Source organism: Patagioenas fasciata, chromosome 18, assembly GCF_037038585.1.
Source record: "Patagioenas fasciata isolate bPatFas1 chromosome 18, bPatFas1.hap1, whole genome shotgun sequence".
NCBI classification, from domain to species: Eukaryota; Metazoa; Chordata; class Aves; order Columbiformes; family Columbidae; genus Patagioenas; species Patagioenas fasciata.
The window spans coordinates 10,937,267-10,956,522 of NC_092537.1; the positions used below are offsets into that span (position 1 = coordinate 10,937,267).

The 19,256-nt window shown below is 47.9% G+C and overlaps 1 protein-coding gene across 1 annotated transcript in view; it reads right to left on the minus strand.

Annotated features, from left to right (window-relative positions):
- Nucleotides 1-19,256, minus strand: part of LOC139825441 (dynein axonemal heavy chain 9-like) — a 180,910-nt gene that overhangs the window by 95,613 nt on the left and 66,041 nt on the right. Inside the window, exons 35-39 of the mRNA XM_071816790.1 lie at nucleotides 16,132-16,294; nucleotides 13,361-13,484; nucleotides 10,413-10,555; nucleotides 7,061-7,222; nucleotides 5,679-5,912 (exon numbers count right to left, since the gene is read on the minus strand). Of these exons, the coding sequence (XP_071672891.1) occupies nucleotides 5,679-5,912; nucleotides 7,061-7,222; nucleotides 10,413-10,555; nucleotides 13,361-13,484; nucleotides 16,132-16,294 (826 nt within the window). The remainder of the gene's footprint in view (nucleotides 1-5,678; nucleotides 5,913-7,060; nucleotides 7,223-10,412; nucleotides 10,556-13,360; nucleotides 13,485-16,131; nucleotides 16,295-19,256) is intronic.

Sequence of the window (19,256 nt, forward strand, 5' to 3'; positions counted from 1 at the left end):
GCCCATGGTTGCTTGGGTCAGGGTCGGTGTGTGTGGTGCACACAGTGGAGCAGCCTGCGAGCGGTGAGGAACCCAGCAGGGGAGAAACCCCATCAGCAGATGGAGCTGCTGAGGTTGTCCCAGCCCTGCTCCCTGCCTGGAAAGAGGACTGAGGTGCCAGGGCAATGCAAATGCTGCTTTGAGTATGATCTGATGGGAAGCAGGTGGAAACTTTCATTTCAGCTGTTCCTGGGATTGCCTTTGTGCAATCAGGAGCCTCACCATAGGCCAGGCACTTGCAGCAAGCTGTTCTCATCAGAAAACCAAATACACCCAGCTGTCACCTCTCTTTGAACACGAGATCTGGTGTCACATCACGTCCCCTCTAACAGAGGCACGCATGCACTGTACATATGTGTTTGGCAGTGGCGATGACGCACTACAATTCAGCTACGCTTTCTTTCTCTTCTCAGCCTTGACACCTACAGAACAGAGCAGGTGTTATTTTGCCACGTGGAGGTTTTGAGGAGGTCCTGTGCACCAGGAACCCCCTGCTTGCCAGGCACACCCTGCAACACACCTCCTCCCCCCGCACCCTGCACACACACGGCAGAAGAAGATGCCCATCAGTTCCCTTACAACCATCAGGTCCTACAGACTTGTGGCACTAAGGCCATTTTTCACACCATAAACATCATGATTGTGATCTGCTGACACATTACAGCCCTTGTCAGACGCCCAAGGCTTGAGGGACTTTACATTGTGGAATCATAGAATCATTTTGGTTGGAAAAGACCTTTAAGATCACCAAGTTCAACTGTTTAACCTACACTGGCACTAACTCACATCCCTAAGAACCTCATCTCCACGTCTGTCCACCCCTCCAGGGATGGTGACTCCAGCACTGCCCTGGGCAGCCTGTTCCAATGCCCCACAGCCCTTTGGGGAAGAAATTGTTCCCCACATCCAACCTCAACCTCCCCTGGCGCAACTTGAGGCCGTTTCCTCTGCTCCTGGCGCTTGTTCCTGGGGAGCAGAGCCTGACCCCCCCTGGCTTCGAGCTCCTTTCAGGCAGTTCAGAGATCAGAAGGTCTCCCCTCAGCTCCTGTTCTCCAGCTGAACCCCACAGGTCCCTCAGCCGCTCCCATCACACTTCTGTTCCAATTCGTGATGTCAAATGAGCTTGAGAAGGGATCCCCCATTCAGCTGGCAGCCACGAGGCACAGCAGTGGTAGCAGCTCCACCAAGCAGCTACTCAGACGCATAAGGTAGGAGCACTTTCAGCAACAGGCTGGAGTGCTCACATGGTGGGGCAGCTCACACTGGCTCTCACTCCAAGACAGAAAGTCTCTTTCTAAAAGCACCGTATCGATTAATTTCCACAGGCTCTGTGCAGACCATGGAGTTTTTCCCTGTCCTGAGGTCAAGCGCATAAAGGATTACTTAATGCTCCTTCAATACATCTTTACCTACATAAAAGTACTTACTAGAAGGGAAGTCAGACACTTGCTTTTGTTGATAATTCCATTTTTATACCAGAAGAGAGAGCAAGATTTGCAATCATATAAACTGAAGCTATTGACATTCAGCATCAGCTTCAAGTGGAGGGCGGTTTCTTAGAAGTCTCTTTGTGCGCTTCAGTCATTGTCACCTCCTGCTGCCCAGCACTACAATGCTGTTTTCACCTGGGCAAAGACGCAACTGTAAATCCAGATGACTCCAGCCTTCAGGAGCATGTAATCCCTTCATTCAGCAAACTCAGCAGCAGCTTCTTGTTCAGCTCCACATCTTTGGGGATTGCAGGAAACTGAAGTGGGAGGCTTCACTGATAGCAGATATGGCTTGTGAGCTTCTGCCCAAAAATGATGTGCTGGATATAGACATGAATGGGAGCTTTAGGGGTTTACGTGGCCACAACAAAACAAGTGAGGGATTAAAACCCACCAGCACTCAACAGCTGATGTAAATTCAGCCCTCAGCACAGCCCCTGAGAACAGAAAATGTTCTGACAAAACCTTCTTTCAGCCAAGCACATGTAATAGCGGAAGGGTAAATGACTTGCTATAACACTGTCAGGATTTTAAAATCAAGAAATTCAGTTGGGGCTTTGCCCGAATGAAACATTTGGAAGGCCAGAGGTGTGTGTTACTGTGAAGGTGTGTGTTACTGCCCAGTTTGGCTTGGGCAACATGTTAAATTCCCAGTGGAAATGATCCAAGTGGGAGCTGAGGACCCTCTTCTAACAGACCTCGCCACATCTGGGGGACGTTTGCTGACCTCCAGCCTCCCTCACCTGTGTAAGGAAACAAATCACACTTCCCCAGTGAGGCTACAGCTCAAACACAGTTGAACAGAGATAATTTAATAGTGTTTGTGCAGTGGAAAGAGAGAAACAGGAGCTACGCCTAAACAACTAAATCCACTCTCTTTAGTGGTATCCTGGGGGCAGCACCAGGAATGCAGATTTATGAACTTCACTCCTCCAGTTTCACCCCCTCAACACATCAAACAAATTTCCTTTAATGCCAGGCTCGTTTCCACAGCAAAACCAGTCTGTCACATCCATTTCTCCTCCCTTCCCACACAGCCTGATGCCCAGACATGAAAACGCCTGATGAGACAGCGCTGAGCGGGGAGGGCTCACACCGCCGCCTCGGGAAGGCACAGCTGAAATATTTAATGCGCTCCCATGGGTGGCCTGCGGAGCCGTCCCTGGCACAGCAATGCCAGGAATAAAGGCATGAAAAATTCTCCTCTTTCTACAAACGTCACGGTAACCAGGTACTCAGATTTCCCCTCTCTCACACCAAAAAGGGTGGCAGCTTGCACACAGAGCTATTTGCTGCTTCTTCGGAAACTTTTGGGTAACACTTCAAGAATAATTGTACAAAGAGAGACCGAGGTGGCAGGAAAAATGACAGCAGACCATCACCCCAGAGTGAGGAGAGAACACTATTAATCTCTCTGTGTGTGGTATTTCCAGCAGACATTGGTGGGTTGAAGTCCCCCACAAGAACAAGGGCTGGCGATCAGGAGACTTCTCCCAGCTGCCCACAGAATATTGCACCTGCCTCTTCATCCTGGTTGGGTGGGCTGTAACAAACCCCCACCAGGATATTGGCCTTGTTGGCCTTCTTACCCATGAACACTCAACCAGGACAGAGCAAGAAGAATTATTAAAGAACAGAAAACCTGCAGGGCAGGTTCCCAGAAGACTCATTTTACCTCATTTTCCCTGCTTTGTTTCAAGAACACAAAATACATCACAAAGGTCAGCGACTAATTGATAGAGCAAGCAAGACTTGGATCTGGAATCCAGTGATGCAATATTAACCAAGGTCATCCAAAAAATGACTCAGCAACGGGCTCTGAACAGAGAGCTGACCTCTTCATGGTGAACATCACTTGGAAAAACAAATGACTCATCCCATGCATCTTCCTAAGTCTTCTATGTCCTAATAACTGGAAGCCGGCTCCTGCTTTTCAGGGTGCTGAGGACAGTCGCTGTCTTCAGGGAAAGATGGTGAGGAAACATAGAAAATGGAAAACATTTCTTTAGAAGAAAAGTTGGTCAACAGTATCAAGTTGTCCAGAGCAGGGACGAGGGGTGGAGAGGGGAAACAAGTCAAAGGAGGGGGAAGAGGTTATTTTGAAGTTGGAATGGTTAAGTCAAAATGTACCCTGCAACTATTTGCACAACAGCTCCCTCATGCTGAGGCCACACTGGAAGGTCTATAGAAATGCATAAAACTCATAATTAACTTGTCGTGGCATCCAAGCAGCAGGAAACTGGAGAATCCTGGTGACAGGAGCACTAGTCCTCAGACTTAAGGCCACATCCAGGTATCGAAATCCTCCACCTTTGCTTATAAATTTAAAGAAAAAAACAAAAACAAAACCAAAACAACCCACAACATATCACTTTCAAGCACCACGACACAGCTTGGAGATGACACACCTGAGACATAAGACTTGTCAGCTCCTCAGCACCAGGACCAACCATGGGTGAGTGTAAAGTTCAGACAAGATTGAACGTTCTGGTATGATTTTCACTACTGCTAAATATCCACACCCTTGTTTCAACTCGGCAGCAGTTTTGACTATTGCACACATCTGATATTTCAGGTGTTTAATTTTAGGCCCCCAGTGCTAATCTCAGATTCAAATTTGACACATTTGTCCTCACTGCTCTGCATCTTCAGGAACCTCACAAACAGGCGTTTCTCACCCAGCTTTACTCCAACCAGATATGAACATCGCTTCCTTTTATCCTTCTCGCGACAGTAAAATAGACAAGACCCCAAGGTGCTGTGGCTCCCCATCTCCTCCCCGGCCCTCCACCACTCCTCAGCACCTCTTCTGTGGCTGGTCAGAGAACCCTTGCCAACAAAACACCCATATGCAGATACAACTGAAGAATACAAAAGGTTCCCATGTTTGACCGACACTACAGGGACTTGTTTCCCCTCAAAAGGTTGGTTTCATATTAGTTGCTTGCAATAAAAAATAGACCTAACCCAAATTTTCCATCACTGGGACACCACCAAAACCAGCAGCAATGCACAGGTCAGCAAAATGATTTCCCCCCATAGGTAGGGTGGGTGTGAGGTCGCTCTGGTTGACATCACTGGTTCTAACTGGTGTTCTCTGCTACTGGCTGTTCAACCGCAGCCCCATCCTTCCGCAGGAGATGACAGAATCTGCAAAGGGGACATGAAACATGCCCCCTCCCATTCTGTGTCCTCAAAGACCTGTCCTGCACCATGAAGAAAGCAAGTGCTCAAGTGAGACGCAGGCTCTCAGAGCCAAGAGGCACTAATAAAGCCCATACATCACCCTCCAGCGAGGCACATACCCTTCTGAGCACGACAGACGTTGTTTATGTCAGCAGCATTACCCAGAGCACATAGGCAGAAGGGAGTGAACCCGCTAGTCCTTCATTCCCACCAACCCCCTGCATTTCCTCAGAGCAGCTTCAGGAGAGGTCAATTTGCCACAGCAGAAGCTTGTAAGTGAACATTTGAAACAGTTAATAGAATATGAAATGGAGAGAAAAACGGGAGCTAGCAACTGGTGTAGACAGCAAAGCTCTGAAAGGCAGTTTGAGTCACTACAGAGGGGTTTGTGAAATACTCAGAACAACATCCAGTCTTTACTGCACAAGAGTGCCAGTGCTGGTCCTTAGCAGGGCGATTTGGGGATGGCTGGTCTACATTTCAGACATGCAGTAGTTTCCCTCAAAGATGGACAGCATAATGCAAGGAAAAATGAACATCAGCTATATTTTAAAAGGATTCTTGCTGAAGTCATTGTAGATCCCCTGGATGCTACTCCAAAAATCACTGATCTCCCTCTATTTTATAAGGTATTTTGTCACAACTGAAAGATAATAATTAAAAGATGTACATAGCCAGTTGGATCCCTATCTCATTTCAGTTCCTGTGATCTGTCACCAGGGACTGGCACCACCCCAGCAGCAGGGACTGAATATACATCCCTCCCCTTCTCCTTTCCAGTACAGACACAACTCCTGCTCCTCAAAGAACCAGTTCACACCAGACTAGAGCCAGGATCTAGCGCAAATTTTACACCCTGCACAGTTCCAGCCGGTAAAGTTCTCCTTCAAACCAGGATGAGGAGATGCCTCTAACAGAGAAACACGAAAACCCATCAGCTTTTAACCCCAAGGGTTTGCTTACCTGTGCAGATGTGCTCTTGAGCTTCTCCAGGCCATTCTCCAGCCGCTCCATTTTTGCTTTTAAATCCTTGCCCTTCTTCAGTAGCAAATTCTGATAGAGTTTGATTTGCTCCAGGAAGGACTTTGGAGTGGTGTAGTTATGTCGTCGCTCATTGCTCAGATACAATCGCGAAATCTCGTTGACACTTGTGTGGACATAGGCCATGAATTTGCTTATTGAATCTTTCACTGAATCCTAAAAGTAAGATGAGAAGACAAGGAGAAAATATTTCAAACTGAACAACTATATGTAGTGCAGATCTGTGCCATATACAAAGGAATTTATTAACATTTTATTCTGCTGCAGCAAAATCCAGGCTGGAACATCTAAGTTGATCCCTTTTCATTTGTTATCTCTAAAATAACTTTGTCTGTTCATGTACTGTATACCTCTTTTTATATCTTTTTATCTCATATTTTATCTTATTCCAAGCAATTTTTCTAGCATTAAGCTCTATAAAATAACAGCCTTTCAAGCATAAATTTGGGCTTTTCTCCTCTACAAATAGGGAAAGCACACACATAAAAAGAAACATTGTAGACTTTATTCTGCAAAAATCCTGCCCAGAAAAGCTAAATAAACATAACTGAATCTCTTTTAGTCTAGCAGCAGGTTGTCATCAATGAGAACTTGACATAATTTTGCCCTTGAGAATTACAGGCGCTCAGACACGCCTGTGGAGAGCAAAGCCCATGTTCCCTGCAATAACCATAAGCATTAGGTTATTTCCTGCACCGATTTGTAAGCTGCCGCTCTTGCTTGCAAAGCAGTGGTGTGTCTGGCAGTGCTATCAGTGCACAAACACAACATGGTGCCCACGGCCATGCTTCAGCCAAGGGCTGTGCCCCTCTCTGAAAAACCTGCTTTGCTTAAGTTAATTAGAATCATAGAAACATTTTGGTTGGAAGAGACACTTGAGAACATCAAGTGTAACGATAACTTAACTCTGGTATTAAATCATGGCCCTAAGAACTTAATCTCTGTCTAACCCCTCCACAAGGATGGTGACTCCATCACTGCCCTGGGCAGCCTGTTCCAATGCCCGACAGCCCTTTGGGGAAGAAACCTTAGTTAATATCCAATCTGAACCTTCCCTGGCACAACTTGAGGCCATTTTCTCTCATCCTAAAGCAGTAGAGAGTTACCAGCAATTCCTCTCTGAACGGTCACCCAGATGTCCTGGGTGAGTGCTGTCCCTGCAGTGCTGTCCCCATCGCGAGAGGCACTGCTTGCACCAAGCAGAGGGACATGTCACACCTGGCTGCCACCAGCACCCCCCGCAGAGGAACCCAAACCCAGGCACGGCCATGGCGGCCCCAGATGCCAGTGGGTGAGGTGCTCACCTCCACGGTCTCTGTTTCTTGCAGAAAGCGGAGGCTGACAGACTCGAGGGCCTCCTGCGGCCACTCCTGGAACCAGTCTATGGCCGTGCAGCTGACGATGGCAGGGAACCTCCTGCTGCGGACACGGAGCTTGCTGCCCACGGGCGAAAAACACAGCACAACCTGCAGAGCCCAGGGAAGGAGAACGTGAGAAGACACAGCCAGGAGCAGGCATGGGGTTGCAGCTGCACAGCCCAGCTCAGGCTCTTCCATCCACTTCCAACAGGCACAGACTGAAACACAGGAGGCTCCATCTGAACATGAGCAGAAACTTGTTTGCTGGGAGGTGCCAGAGCCTGGCCCAGGCTGCCCAGAGCGGGTGTGGAGTCTCCTTCTCTGAGACATTGAAACCCGCCTGGACCCACCTGTGTGATCTGCTCTGTGACCCTGCGTGAGCAGGGCTTGGACTGGGGATCTGCAGAGGTCCCTTCAGCCCCCACCAGGCTGGGATTCCATGAATGGAAGATCTCACAGCACCAGCTGAGGTTACAGCAACCTCAGTCCTTGAGCCCTTGCACTTCAGGCCAGCAAGCCTGGCATGGAAAAAACATAATGTGGCAGTGAACACATTTTTTCTCTGCAATAAAGACAAGCAGTGGTGTTAAACATTGCCATGGTCAAAAGCAGAAGCCTGGCACACTTTCAAGCTTGAAGCTGGGTTTTAATAAAACCACCCTTCCCTGCTTCAGCAGTGAAACAAAGCTTTGCCCAGCAGGGAACTGGCATCTGTATTCAAGTGGTGCAACCAGGAATTAAAGTGAATGGATCTAAATTCTCCTGGCAGGACCACAGGCCCACCTGGGCTGTTTCCCCGAAAGCAGCATTGAAAAGAGTCGAGGTGGCTCAAACTCAAAATCTGCTTTTATCAGAGTGAGACATTTTTTGAATAGAGAAACCTCAAAACAAAGCAGAACAGAAATAAAAGCATTTATGAATATATTTTCCCTACTCATTGCATTTTTGTGCAGCAGGTCCTTTGCTTTTCAGGCTTTTATTTCAGTCCAGCTGCTAAAAGTTTCTGATTTGCAGCAAATTGTGCAGTGTATGTGGGCCCCTGGGGGTCTCTCTTTGCATTATTCTGGGGCCTGGTCAAGGGGCTGTTACTCCCTTGCCCAGCATCCCCTCTGCCCTGCACCATTTCTCCTTCCTCCAGCCTTATCCCTTCCCTCATCCCCTGCCTTTCCTGCAGGCTGGGAGCCTCCTGCCCCACAGCCACTTGGCCCACAGCTTCTCTTGGCAGCACAAGCTCTGCCTTTGCCAGCAGGAAACTCCTTCTGGAAGGATGTAAAGTCAGGACAAGGCAAAGTACCTTTCCTCTTTGTTGCCTCACAACCAGCTTTAACAGCAAGATAAGACCCAAGAACCAAACAAAACCTACCACTACTGTTCATCACAGCCCTTTTCCTGTGAGCCCGCTGTGGCTCATAAATCCATATGAGCTTTGTTAATTGGTCACAAAGCAGGACATGGACAAGATGCCACCATGCAATGAAGTAGCAACATGTGAGCAAGGACCAGCTTGGGAAGCAGTGTATCTCACTCAGTGCATCATCCCTCTCCTACTTGTTAGCCCTGGCTGGTACCTTAGCAAGTGTCATAGGACAGGCTGCTGTTAGCTCAGATGTCGCTATAGTGGGTCAACACCTCCATCATGATCTGTTTTTCAGAAGCCACAAAAGAACAGCCTGTAACAAACACACTTTAGTTTCCATTTCAGAAGAGGCAGCTGAACTGAGAGCTCCTGCTCCTCTGCCATGGCCACTGCGTGTGGGGACAGACACACAGAAATCCTTCCTGCACCTTCAAGCATACGCCTTGGGCACCTCTACGTTTTTTTGTCAGGGCCAGGCAAGCTTCAGGAAGCTGTCCATGTACAAAAGCCTCTTCACAGGATCCCAGACTGATTGGGTTGAAGGGACCTCTGCAGATCCCCCAGTCCAAGCCCTGCTCACGCAGGGTCACAGAGCAGATCACACAGGTGGGTCCAGGCGGGTTTCAATGTCTCAGAGAAGGAGACTCCACACCCGCTCTGGGCAGCCTGGGCCAGGCTCTGGCACCTCCCAGCAAACAAGTTTCTGCTCATGTTCAGATGGAGCCTCCTGTGTTTCAGTCTGTGCCCGTTGCCCCTCACCCTGGCGCTGGGCACCACTGAACAGAGTCTGGTCCATCCTCTGACACCCACCCTGAGATATTTATAAGCATAAATAATACTTCCTAGCTGACCCCATCCATCTGCTGTAACACACGGTTAAGGAGAAGGGTAGAAAAAAGAGAAGGGATCAGCCTCAAGTAAACCATATTCACACTGCCCTTCCAGTGCACCACAATAACAGGAATAGATCCATGAGGGGATGGGAGGCAGAAGACAACCAAGATGCTGAAAAGTCACAAAACAGCATCAGGACTCATCAGAAAATCCCCTCTACACCCAGAGAGGGAAAGAGCAGGACTGCATTCCCTCTCCTTGGGCACCTACACTGTGGCATGGTCCTCAAATTTTCCCTCAAAAATTAGTTTTCCAGTTGTTCCCCATCCTAAACATGTACCTTCCCACATCAAAAAAGCAACGGGCCACCCTATCTCAGTGACCGTGTCCCACCAACACAAACGGAGCAGTAAGGAGGAGGACATGCTTTCATTGAGCAAAGATCAAGGCTTCTCTCTTTGCCCTCCCCAGCTCCTGGCCCTGTGCCGGCAGCAGTGAACAGCGCTGCAGAGGGGTAAACACCTTCTGGAACAGTCTCACTCTCCTGTGCGCCTCACTGTGCTTTCCCCGTGAGCTGAGCACACATGGGAAATAGTCCTGAAACTGTTCTGGGATCTTTTGGACATATTCATAAGGTCTTTCTATGCTGGATTATGGGCTGTGCTGGAAGAAATCCTGTAGGCACGTTGCATGCCACTCAGTTTCCAGCACTCTGTTTTTAACATAATACTTCATTTCTTCTGGCAATGGAACCCCAACAACATGAACACTGATCCCCTCAGCAGCTCTTTCAAGCAGCAAGACCTCGTCCTGATGCACCCCTGTGCCCGGCTTTGAAAAGGGAGCGGCTGGTCCTGCTCAGCTCTTGAAAGAGAACATTCTCAACTTCCATAGTGCTTTCTAACACCCAAGAAGTGATGGCAACAGAGAGCATTTCCTGCACTTCAGTACTACTTGCTGAGTGCATCACAGTTCTCATCATGAACAGGCAGAAAAGCCTTTCAGGCTGCGGTCTGACCTTCCTACCAGGCAGCCCAAAGCATCTTCACCCCATGCTCCTGCACCAAGGCAGATGGCGAAGACCTGAACTCCCCCAGCCTGTCTCACCTTCAGCTGCCGTCGAACACGCTCTATAAAAAACTTCCAGCAAGTCTCCCTGGAGTCCACCAGCCCTCGGCCTTTGACTTCATTCCTCACGCTGTTGATTATGTTTTCTACTTCATCATCGGGGAAGAGATCGGGGATTTCACCTGAGAAGAAGGCAGGTTTGGGTTTACTGGTCTGGATTTTGTTGCAGTCGCAGAGCAAAGTGAAGCAGGTGCCTCCCTCTTCAGGGCCTTGGGGAAAACCCTTCCTTGAGAAAAATCCTTGTGCCAGGTGCCCATAGGCCCCAGCAGCAGCAAAGTGGCACAGAACGGCATTCTGCTAAAAAATAAGCCCTTGTGAGAGCAACATTTCTCATAAAAGCATGAGCTAAACAAACACAGAATAAAGCCAAAGTACAGAAAGTCCATTTTTGTCAGATCGACAGTGCTGATTAGATTACAAAAAAAATCGCAAATACCTAATATGCTATACACAATAATGAAATAATTTCAGTTTTGCAAATCAATTAGTTACCTGTACTGTTCCTGCAGCTGTTCAATGCCATTGCCAGTGCTGGTAAAATAACTCCCACATCACCAAAACATTTTAAAAGTCAGAAATCTTTTAAAAACTTTTTAAAGTTACTAGTTATGCAACTGATTGCCAAAAACATAACCAGCCAATTTTTCTTTTTTTTCTGGTTACTTAATTTATCACCTATTCACTTCCCTTCTGGCTTCTGATTTGATTGAAATCATTATTATTGAGTGAGATACTGTCAATATGAGCACTAATTACTTAGGAAAATACACTAATCAGATATCTGCTTGTTTATAAGAGAGTCTAAAATATATATTCTGTTCTAGCTCCTTAGGTGATGGAAAGAAGTGAAACAAGTAAGAAAAACAAGCCTGCAGAGAGCGGGGAGCAGCCAGAGCCCTCAGGCAGCACCCGCTGGGTGGCACTAGGTCACGTTTTGGGAGGTCATAGAACCATAGAACGTCCTGACATGGACAGGACCCCCAAGGATCATGGAGTCCAACTCCTGTCCCTGCAGTGACAACCCCACAGGTCACCCCGTGTATCTGAGGACGTTGTCCAGTCTCTCCTTGAACACTGTCAGGTTGGGGCCGTGACATCTCCCTGGGAGCCTGTTCAGTGTCCAGCACCTCTGGGTGAAGAACCTTTTCCTCATGTCCCACTGACCCTCCCTGGCACATCTTCTGCCATTCCCTGGGTTCTGTCACTGTCACAGAGAAGAGCTCAGCCCTGCCCCTCCTGCTCCTGCTGAGGAACCTGCAGCCCCATGAGCTCTGCCCTCAGTCTGCTCTGCTCCAGCTGAACAAACCCAGGGACTTCAGCCGCTCCTCATATGGCTTCCCCTCCAAACCTTCACCAGCTTCATGTCCCTCTGGACACTCTCCAGTAGCTTTATCTCCTTTTCTCCTGTGTCCCCAGCCCTGCACACAGTGAATGCTGCAGGTGAGGCCGCCCCAGCACAGAGCAGAGCAGGACAATCCCCTCCCTGCTCGGCTGGCCGTGCCGTGCTGGATGCACCAGGACACGGGGCCCTCTTGGCTCCAGGGACACTGTTGGCTCATGTTCAACTTGCCACTGACCAGAACCCCCAGAGCTCTCCATGGAGCTGCTCTCCAGCATCTCGTCCCCCAGTCTGTCTGTACAGCCAGGGTTGCTGTGTCCCAGGTGCAAAATCTGGCACTTGCCCTTGTTACACTTGTCATGGTCCCTCCCATGGTCCCTTCCTCAGTCCTCAGTCCAGCCACAATTCTGAGCTGCCTCCCCAGACCCTGAGTGAGGACTTCTGATCTGTCCCCTCTTCCCCACATAGCAGCTACAGGAAAATGAGACACCTTTCTGAACCACTGCAAAATGACCTGGACATCCCAAACCAGGCTGCTTGGCCTGCCCCTTGCTGCAGGACACTGCAGAGCTTCACTTCATGTCATGAGATATTTGTGCCATCTACACAGGTGACAGGAGCTACTCACCAGCCTCCACAACAACCCCTGTCTTTACTCCTGATTACAAATTTATCACAGGCAGGGATTGTTTGCTGCTCAAACCATCTGGCCAATTTACAGTCACATATGTCATCTCTGGAGTTTCGCACAAACTATCGCTTCCCTGTGCTTTTAACTCTCCAGTCCTCACCATGCACAGAGGTCACCCGAACCAGCTGGAGTCTTCCCACTCCTGACTCATAAATAAGGAAAAAAGCATCATGCAGTTGGTAGCAGTGATTTTCCAGGGACTCTGGGGAATATGCCCAGGCTGGGTTACCCCCTGCGGTCACGGTGACACAGCCGCACGCTCCCATGTGCGCTGTAGCTGCAGTGCGCCCTGCATGGGGAGTGCTCCACCACACATACTCATGCCATGTTCTGCAGTGAAACAGAGCATCTGTGTGTAGGCTGGCTATTCTGCAATTGTTTGGGCAAGCAACAACTCAAAAACTTTAATGGAAAAACAAAGAGGAAAAGGACTGCAATGGGACAAGCAGTTAGGTGACGCACACAGACACGGTCATTTGGTGGCTTTGTACCATCCACCAACTTGCAGTCAAATATTCCAGCCAGGAAAAACCTTATTAGGTAACTAGAGTGTGGATGCATGAGATCCACAGGTCAAACTCTTCATCTGTTGATACATTCCTTGGGCTCTGTCCTCAGCTGCAATGTCACAACAGACACGTCTCTTAACTGTAGAGAGTATACCATGAAGTATGGAAAAACTAGGTACACAACATCAGAGAAAGAAAAACTATCAGATGATGGAGTGCATCCTCACAAAGGAGACCTTATCATGGCTTTTAGTCCAGAACTTAACCCACATATCTTCTAGCTCACTTCATATATTGCCCTTCTGTATATTCTAAAACCACAGATGCTACCATGAGCACAACCACACTGAGAAGGGGGAAAGGGGAAATCAAGCAATGAGAGATGTACCTGATGCTAAGAAGTCATTCACCAGCACCAAGAACTGCTCGTCCGCCACTTGAGCATCGGTCATCAGGAACACGATGCCTATGTTCTTCACACCGGCTTTCAGGTACAGGTTTGCCAGGTCTGCCTGGAGGTTGAAAAGCAAGAGGACTTAGGGGGTGCACCTCCATTCTGCAAAACTCAGGTAGGTACCACATCTACAAGCAGGATATTTCAGAATCTTCCCATTAACCAAGAATAAAGCAATGACAATTAATTAGCGTGAAACTGCACTTTGGCCACTCTCCATCTTCATGGCTGAGCCTGCCAGGTTATATGGGGGAGTCTATCGCTGTCATCATTGTAAGACTTTACCCGGTAAGACTTGACGTTACGGCCAGGTCTGTGTAACACAAAAAAAAAGAGAAAGAAGCCCTGGCCAGCACCGCTACACACAGGGAAATGCTTGTAGCTGGAACACCTGGAGGTCAATGGATGTGGCTAAAGACATCAGTGCAGTCCCTGGTTGTGGAGGCTGCCCTGGGAGTTCAGAAAGGCTTACTGTGGGCACAATAAGTCACTATATGGGGACATTAAAGCACCACAGGGACTGGGAGGGACAGCAGCCACTGAAAATGTTGGTCCTTGGTGTCCCCATGCTGTAGATTTCTCTGATTTCACAACTATACCTGAATTTTTTTTTTTTTTCTGAGGTGCTGCAACACATTTCTTTCTGCTTGTGAAGAAAGGAGAAGGACACCTTGTGCAAACAGGGATGTTTTCAGTTTTATTCCTTTCCAGAGTCTGAGCAGGGACTCGCCCTTCAGTCTCCCACTCAGTGCAGTGATGCTGACAGAGAAACTGCTCATATGGAAAAGCTGTTTCACCTCAAAGGGGACAGTGTCCTGATGAAGGACACAGTGTCCTCCTGATGAAGGACACAGTGTCCTCCTGATGAAGGACACAGTGTCCTCCTGATGAAGGACACCAACTTCTTGAAATCCAAGTTGTTCATGAGACGGGAAAAACGCCATCATCCCGCTCAAACTCCATCACTTCCTTCCTGCCCCTCCAAGCAGGATACAAGGCATGCGGGAGACACTGAAGGAATTTACTGGCCTGTGTTCCAGAAACTTTCTTAGAAATTCAGCAAATACACACACTCCCTCAAAAAGAATAATTTGTTACTTCCATCACTGGAAATTTGAATTAGATCAATTATAACAGCACGAGGGGCCAATGCCAGACAGGGTAATCTGTTACCATCCTGCTCTTCCATATCTAAGAAAAAAAGATGACTCCATATTTCATAAACTCTTTGAAAATGAATAGAGAGTGAAGGGAACATCAAATTATCTTCCACCTCCACAGACAGAAGTAAAGACATGCTTTGAAAACAAGTTTATTAATGCTGGTTTCAAGCTATATTCCTAGATGGGAGCACAGGTTTTCTCAATGAATAGGCAGGTAGGAGCTAGAAAATTGTACGAGTGGGGCTGAAGAACACAGAGGAAAGCTGAAAATACCCAATGGATGGAGGATCAGGCTTGTGTGACGTGACAAAAACATGACAAAAACAATCTGTACACAACTACAGGTCATCAGGCCCTGCCTCTGATGGGGAAGGAAGGCAAGGGTTCATTGGCCATCGCATCTCCCGAGCAGAATGGCGTGAAGTTACTGAGGTTGTGATTTTTACAACATTTCTGATGAGAATCCTTTTGCCAGCAGCTAAAATACTTGAAAATCATTTCAACGATATTTTACAATGTTGATTTGTAACTTCTGTGCTCACTAGCCTGCGCATAGATATAAGCACAGGCACCTGTTATCTATAGTGAACCATCCACCATCCCCTCAGTCCCTCCCTCATACAAAATCCTGGTGGAAGGACTGGATACGACTTTGGAACTCTCCTCCTGCTCTCTCCTGCTCCTTTTCCACCTCCAAATCACTCCACAACAGGCACCTCACAGATGAGCTAATTACCACATCTTGGTTTAATTAGAAATAATAGTCAAATACGGTTTCTTGAACAAGCATTAACTGAATGTCCACACCAGGGGTTTATCATCGGAGCCCAGCGCTGACTCTGAGCCTTGGGCTGGGATGTTGTTGGGTCTGGCCAGCTCAGAGGGCTGGCAGGGGACATCAGGCCTGTCTGCACCCCACAGATGTGTTGGGAAGCACTGCTCCTCTCTGCAGTCCCATATAGTCTCTGGAGCTTTTTACTGTCTTCACAATGGCGTCATTCAACACGCAACAAGACAGAATCACAGGATCCCAGCCTGGTGGGGGCTGAAGGGACCTCTGCAGATCCCCCAGTCCAAGCCCTGCTCAAGCAGGGTCACAGAGCAGATCACACAGGTGGGTCCAGGCAGGTTTCAATGTCTCAGAGAAGGAGACTCCACACCAGCTCTGGGCAGCCTGGGCCAGGCTCTGGCACCTCTCAGCAAACAAGTTTCTGCTCATGTTCAGATGGAGCCTCCTGTGTTTCAGTCTGTGCCCGTTGCCCCTCACCCTGGCGCTGGGCACCACTGAACAGAGTCTGGTCCATCCTCTGACAGCCACCCTGAGATATTGATCCATTGATCAGATCCCTCTCAGCTTCTCCAGCTCAACAGCCCCAACTCTCACTGAGTCTTTCCTCATCAGAAAGATGCTCCAGACCCCTCAGCATCTTTGTCTCCCTCTGGTAATTCCTTGTCCTTCTTAAATTGGGGATCCCAAAGTTTTCAGGGCAAGTTCTGCTTTTTATTCCCTTCCGCTCCACCTCAGCCCCAGGAGTCACCCACCTTCAGGTCAGGGATCCCGTACCCTTTCCTCAGCGTGATCTGGAAAAGCTCCAGGGAGCTGATGAAGGCCGCCAGCCTGGTCAGGCTCTGCTTCCCGCTTCCACCCACGCCGACCAGGAGAGCATTCCCTCGGGGGGACTCCAGGATCCGGTTGATGCGGCAACTAAATTGAAGCATATAAAATCTGTCATTAATAAGAGTATTTTTCTTATTCTCTGCCCACTGCTTTTCAATATATATTTTAATCACTAGGAAACCGTAGTCTGAATGGGATGAAAAATGTCAATCTAAGAGACATGTCAGCAATCAATCCCCATCTCTGCTGAGGCCCAAACAAAGGATGTAGCTGATTAAAAAAATAGTTTGGTGGCGATTCAAACTGTGTCCAATATTTTTCCACCTGCCAAGTCCTGCTGGATAGAAATATTTTAAGGTGAAGGCCTGGATGTCTTTGCAGGGAGGACAAGGGAAAAAACACATTACATGGACATGCAAATAGTGAGAACAGAATTCATGGCTCTGGTGCACCTCTCCAGTGAAGGTTCCTCTTCACAAAGCATTTTGGGTTCATGTTCAGGTGAAGGGTCCTGCTATGCATTAAAGCATATTCATATACATCTGGAATAGCATAATACCTGTCTGGAAAATACAGTCCAACTTTATTTATCCAAGCCACCATTAAGAGTGAGATTTTGTCATACTTAAAATGAACTTGCTATTGTTTTTCAGGTCTGTTCACTTGTCCTTGAGAGTTCCACAGTGAGCTCTGCCCCCAGTCTATTCTCTTTAAGCAATTGCTGACATCCCCACATGTTAAAATCCCAAGTGAGGGAGGTTTAGAGGATCCTACCTGTGAAAACCTCACTGTCAGGTGTCTGAAATGCAAGCACCATTCCCCTCTTCACATCACTGCCTTTATTCAACTCACTTAACTGAGTATTTTCCTAGACTAATTAATTTTTCAAATAAGACTGCAAGAAATACTGTACTGCTTTATTGCAACTCAAGCGTTTTATGATCTATGTGCAGACTCCCACAGATTGTGAAATTAAACCCAGAATAGCAATCCAGCTTGTGTGGAGAGCTGGAATGTTCCTGCTTTTCATTCTCTAGCTGGCTGTCCCCAAAAGCAAGGGCACGGGGTGTGCGATGGGAATGGGCACCATGAGCCCCGGGTCAGGAGGTGACTGACCCACATCCCCCACCTCCCCACATACATTAACTCCCTTACTTTTTTTTCCCAACAGAAACTTCACAACAAATTCAAGATGTCATCCATAAGCTGTTGGAGATGGAATAATTTGTGTGTTTCAGCAAAACGCAATTTCCAAATGCGCTGAATCGAAATCACTCAGCTCCAGTGAAAATCATGCTGAATACTCAAACCTCGCCTTCCTGATTACTCACAATATTAACTGGAGGGATACTGACAGGTTTTGTTGAAAATCCCAATTTATGTAAGGTGCAAAAGAAGCACAAGATTAAAATTACTGTCACCTTTCTGCAAGCAGAAACACCAATGGACATCAGGTTGCATATGACTCATTAATACAAAGAAGTAAATGCCCAAACTATAAGGGAAGCCATGCCCCAGCACAGCCAGCATGCTGCACCGCAAAAGGAACAGATGGCTGAGCTCTTAGAACAGAACTGGTTAAACAGCTAGTTAAAAGGAGTAGAAATTTATATATATATATGTATTTTTTTAATTTGCATGAGAGTAACTGCATTAGGTTACCAGGTCCAGCAAACCTGAAATCACCCACACAAGCGTGCAGCAGGACAGCGGCTTCCTTCTAGCTTAGTCACAAACCTGCTCTTCATGATACAATGTTTCCAGGCAAAATCAGTTAAAACTATGATTTACAGGGCAGGTTCATCTTCAGAAATTATCTGAGGCCAGGTCTGCATTTCAGCCCCCAAAAATCAGACCACACCTGGAATATTGTGTCCAGTTGTGGCCCCTCAGTTCCAGAAGGACAGGGAACTGCTGCAGAGAGTCCAGCGCAGCCACCAAGATGCTGAAGGGAGTGGAGCATCTCCCGTGTGAGGAAAGGCTGAGGGAGCTGGGGCTCTGGAGCTGGAGAAGAGGAGACTGAGGGGGGACCTCATTAATGTTTACAGATATCTAAAGGGTGAGTGTCAGGAGGATGGAGCCAGGCTCTTCTCGGTGACAACCAATGATAGGACAAGGGGTAATGGGTTCAAACTGGAACACAGGAGGTTCCACTTAAATTGGAGAAGAAACTTCTTCCTGGTGAGGGTGGCAGAGCCTGGCCCAGGCTGCCCAGGGAGGTTGTGGAGTCTCCTTCTGTGCAGACATTCAAACCCGCCTGGACACCTTCCTGTGGAACCTCAGCTGGGTGTTCCTGCTCCACGGGGGGATTGCACTGGAGGAGCTTTCCAGGTCCCTTCAACCCCTGACATTCTGGGACTCTGTGATTCTGTGGAATTCCCAACAAGCATTTAAATCATGTATAAGAGCTGGAGGTACGTGTCACGATCCATACCACAGGCATGTAAATAGCTTCATAATGATCAACGGAGGCTCGCTATTTTCATATAGTCCCACGTGTCCAGTTTCCACAGGGAATCCAGCTGGACCTCCAGGCATCGGAATGCAAGCAGGCTTTCCAAAGGATCCAGGCAATTTAAGTGCCTCAGTCCATTCAAACTAGTAGCCTGAATTCACGTAATCTCACATTATATACATTTGAAAATCCCACTGAGAATTGTGTAAACGTGGCTCTAACCCAGTTGTGAAAGCATTTAGGGACATCCTGGTGTAACTAGTTCTGTGGCTGGCTGTCAAGTGAAGACAAAAAGCACTTGATCAATGTCATGTACAATAAACGTCTGTGCTGTATGCAGAGCATCAAGGGCCAAAGATGTAACAGCAACCAGACTTCAAAACGACCAGCAGCATGCTGACCCTCCATCCGACAGCCCCGCATCCTCACAGTGTCAAAAGATCCCCCCAGCAGCAGCTGGAGAAGCAGGGCAGTATTTGTGCAGGACACACCACGTGGGCAGATGAAGCTTCTGCACACCTCCAGCTCCTTCTGCTCTAATAATGGATACCGACATCCTCCAGAAACCTCCATGGAAACAATCTGCATGGATAA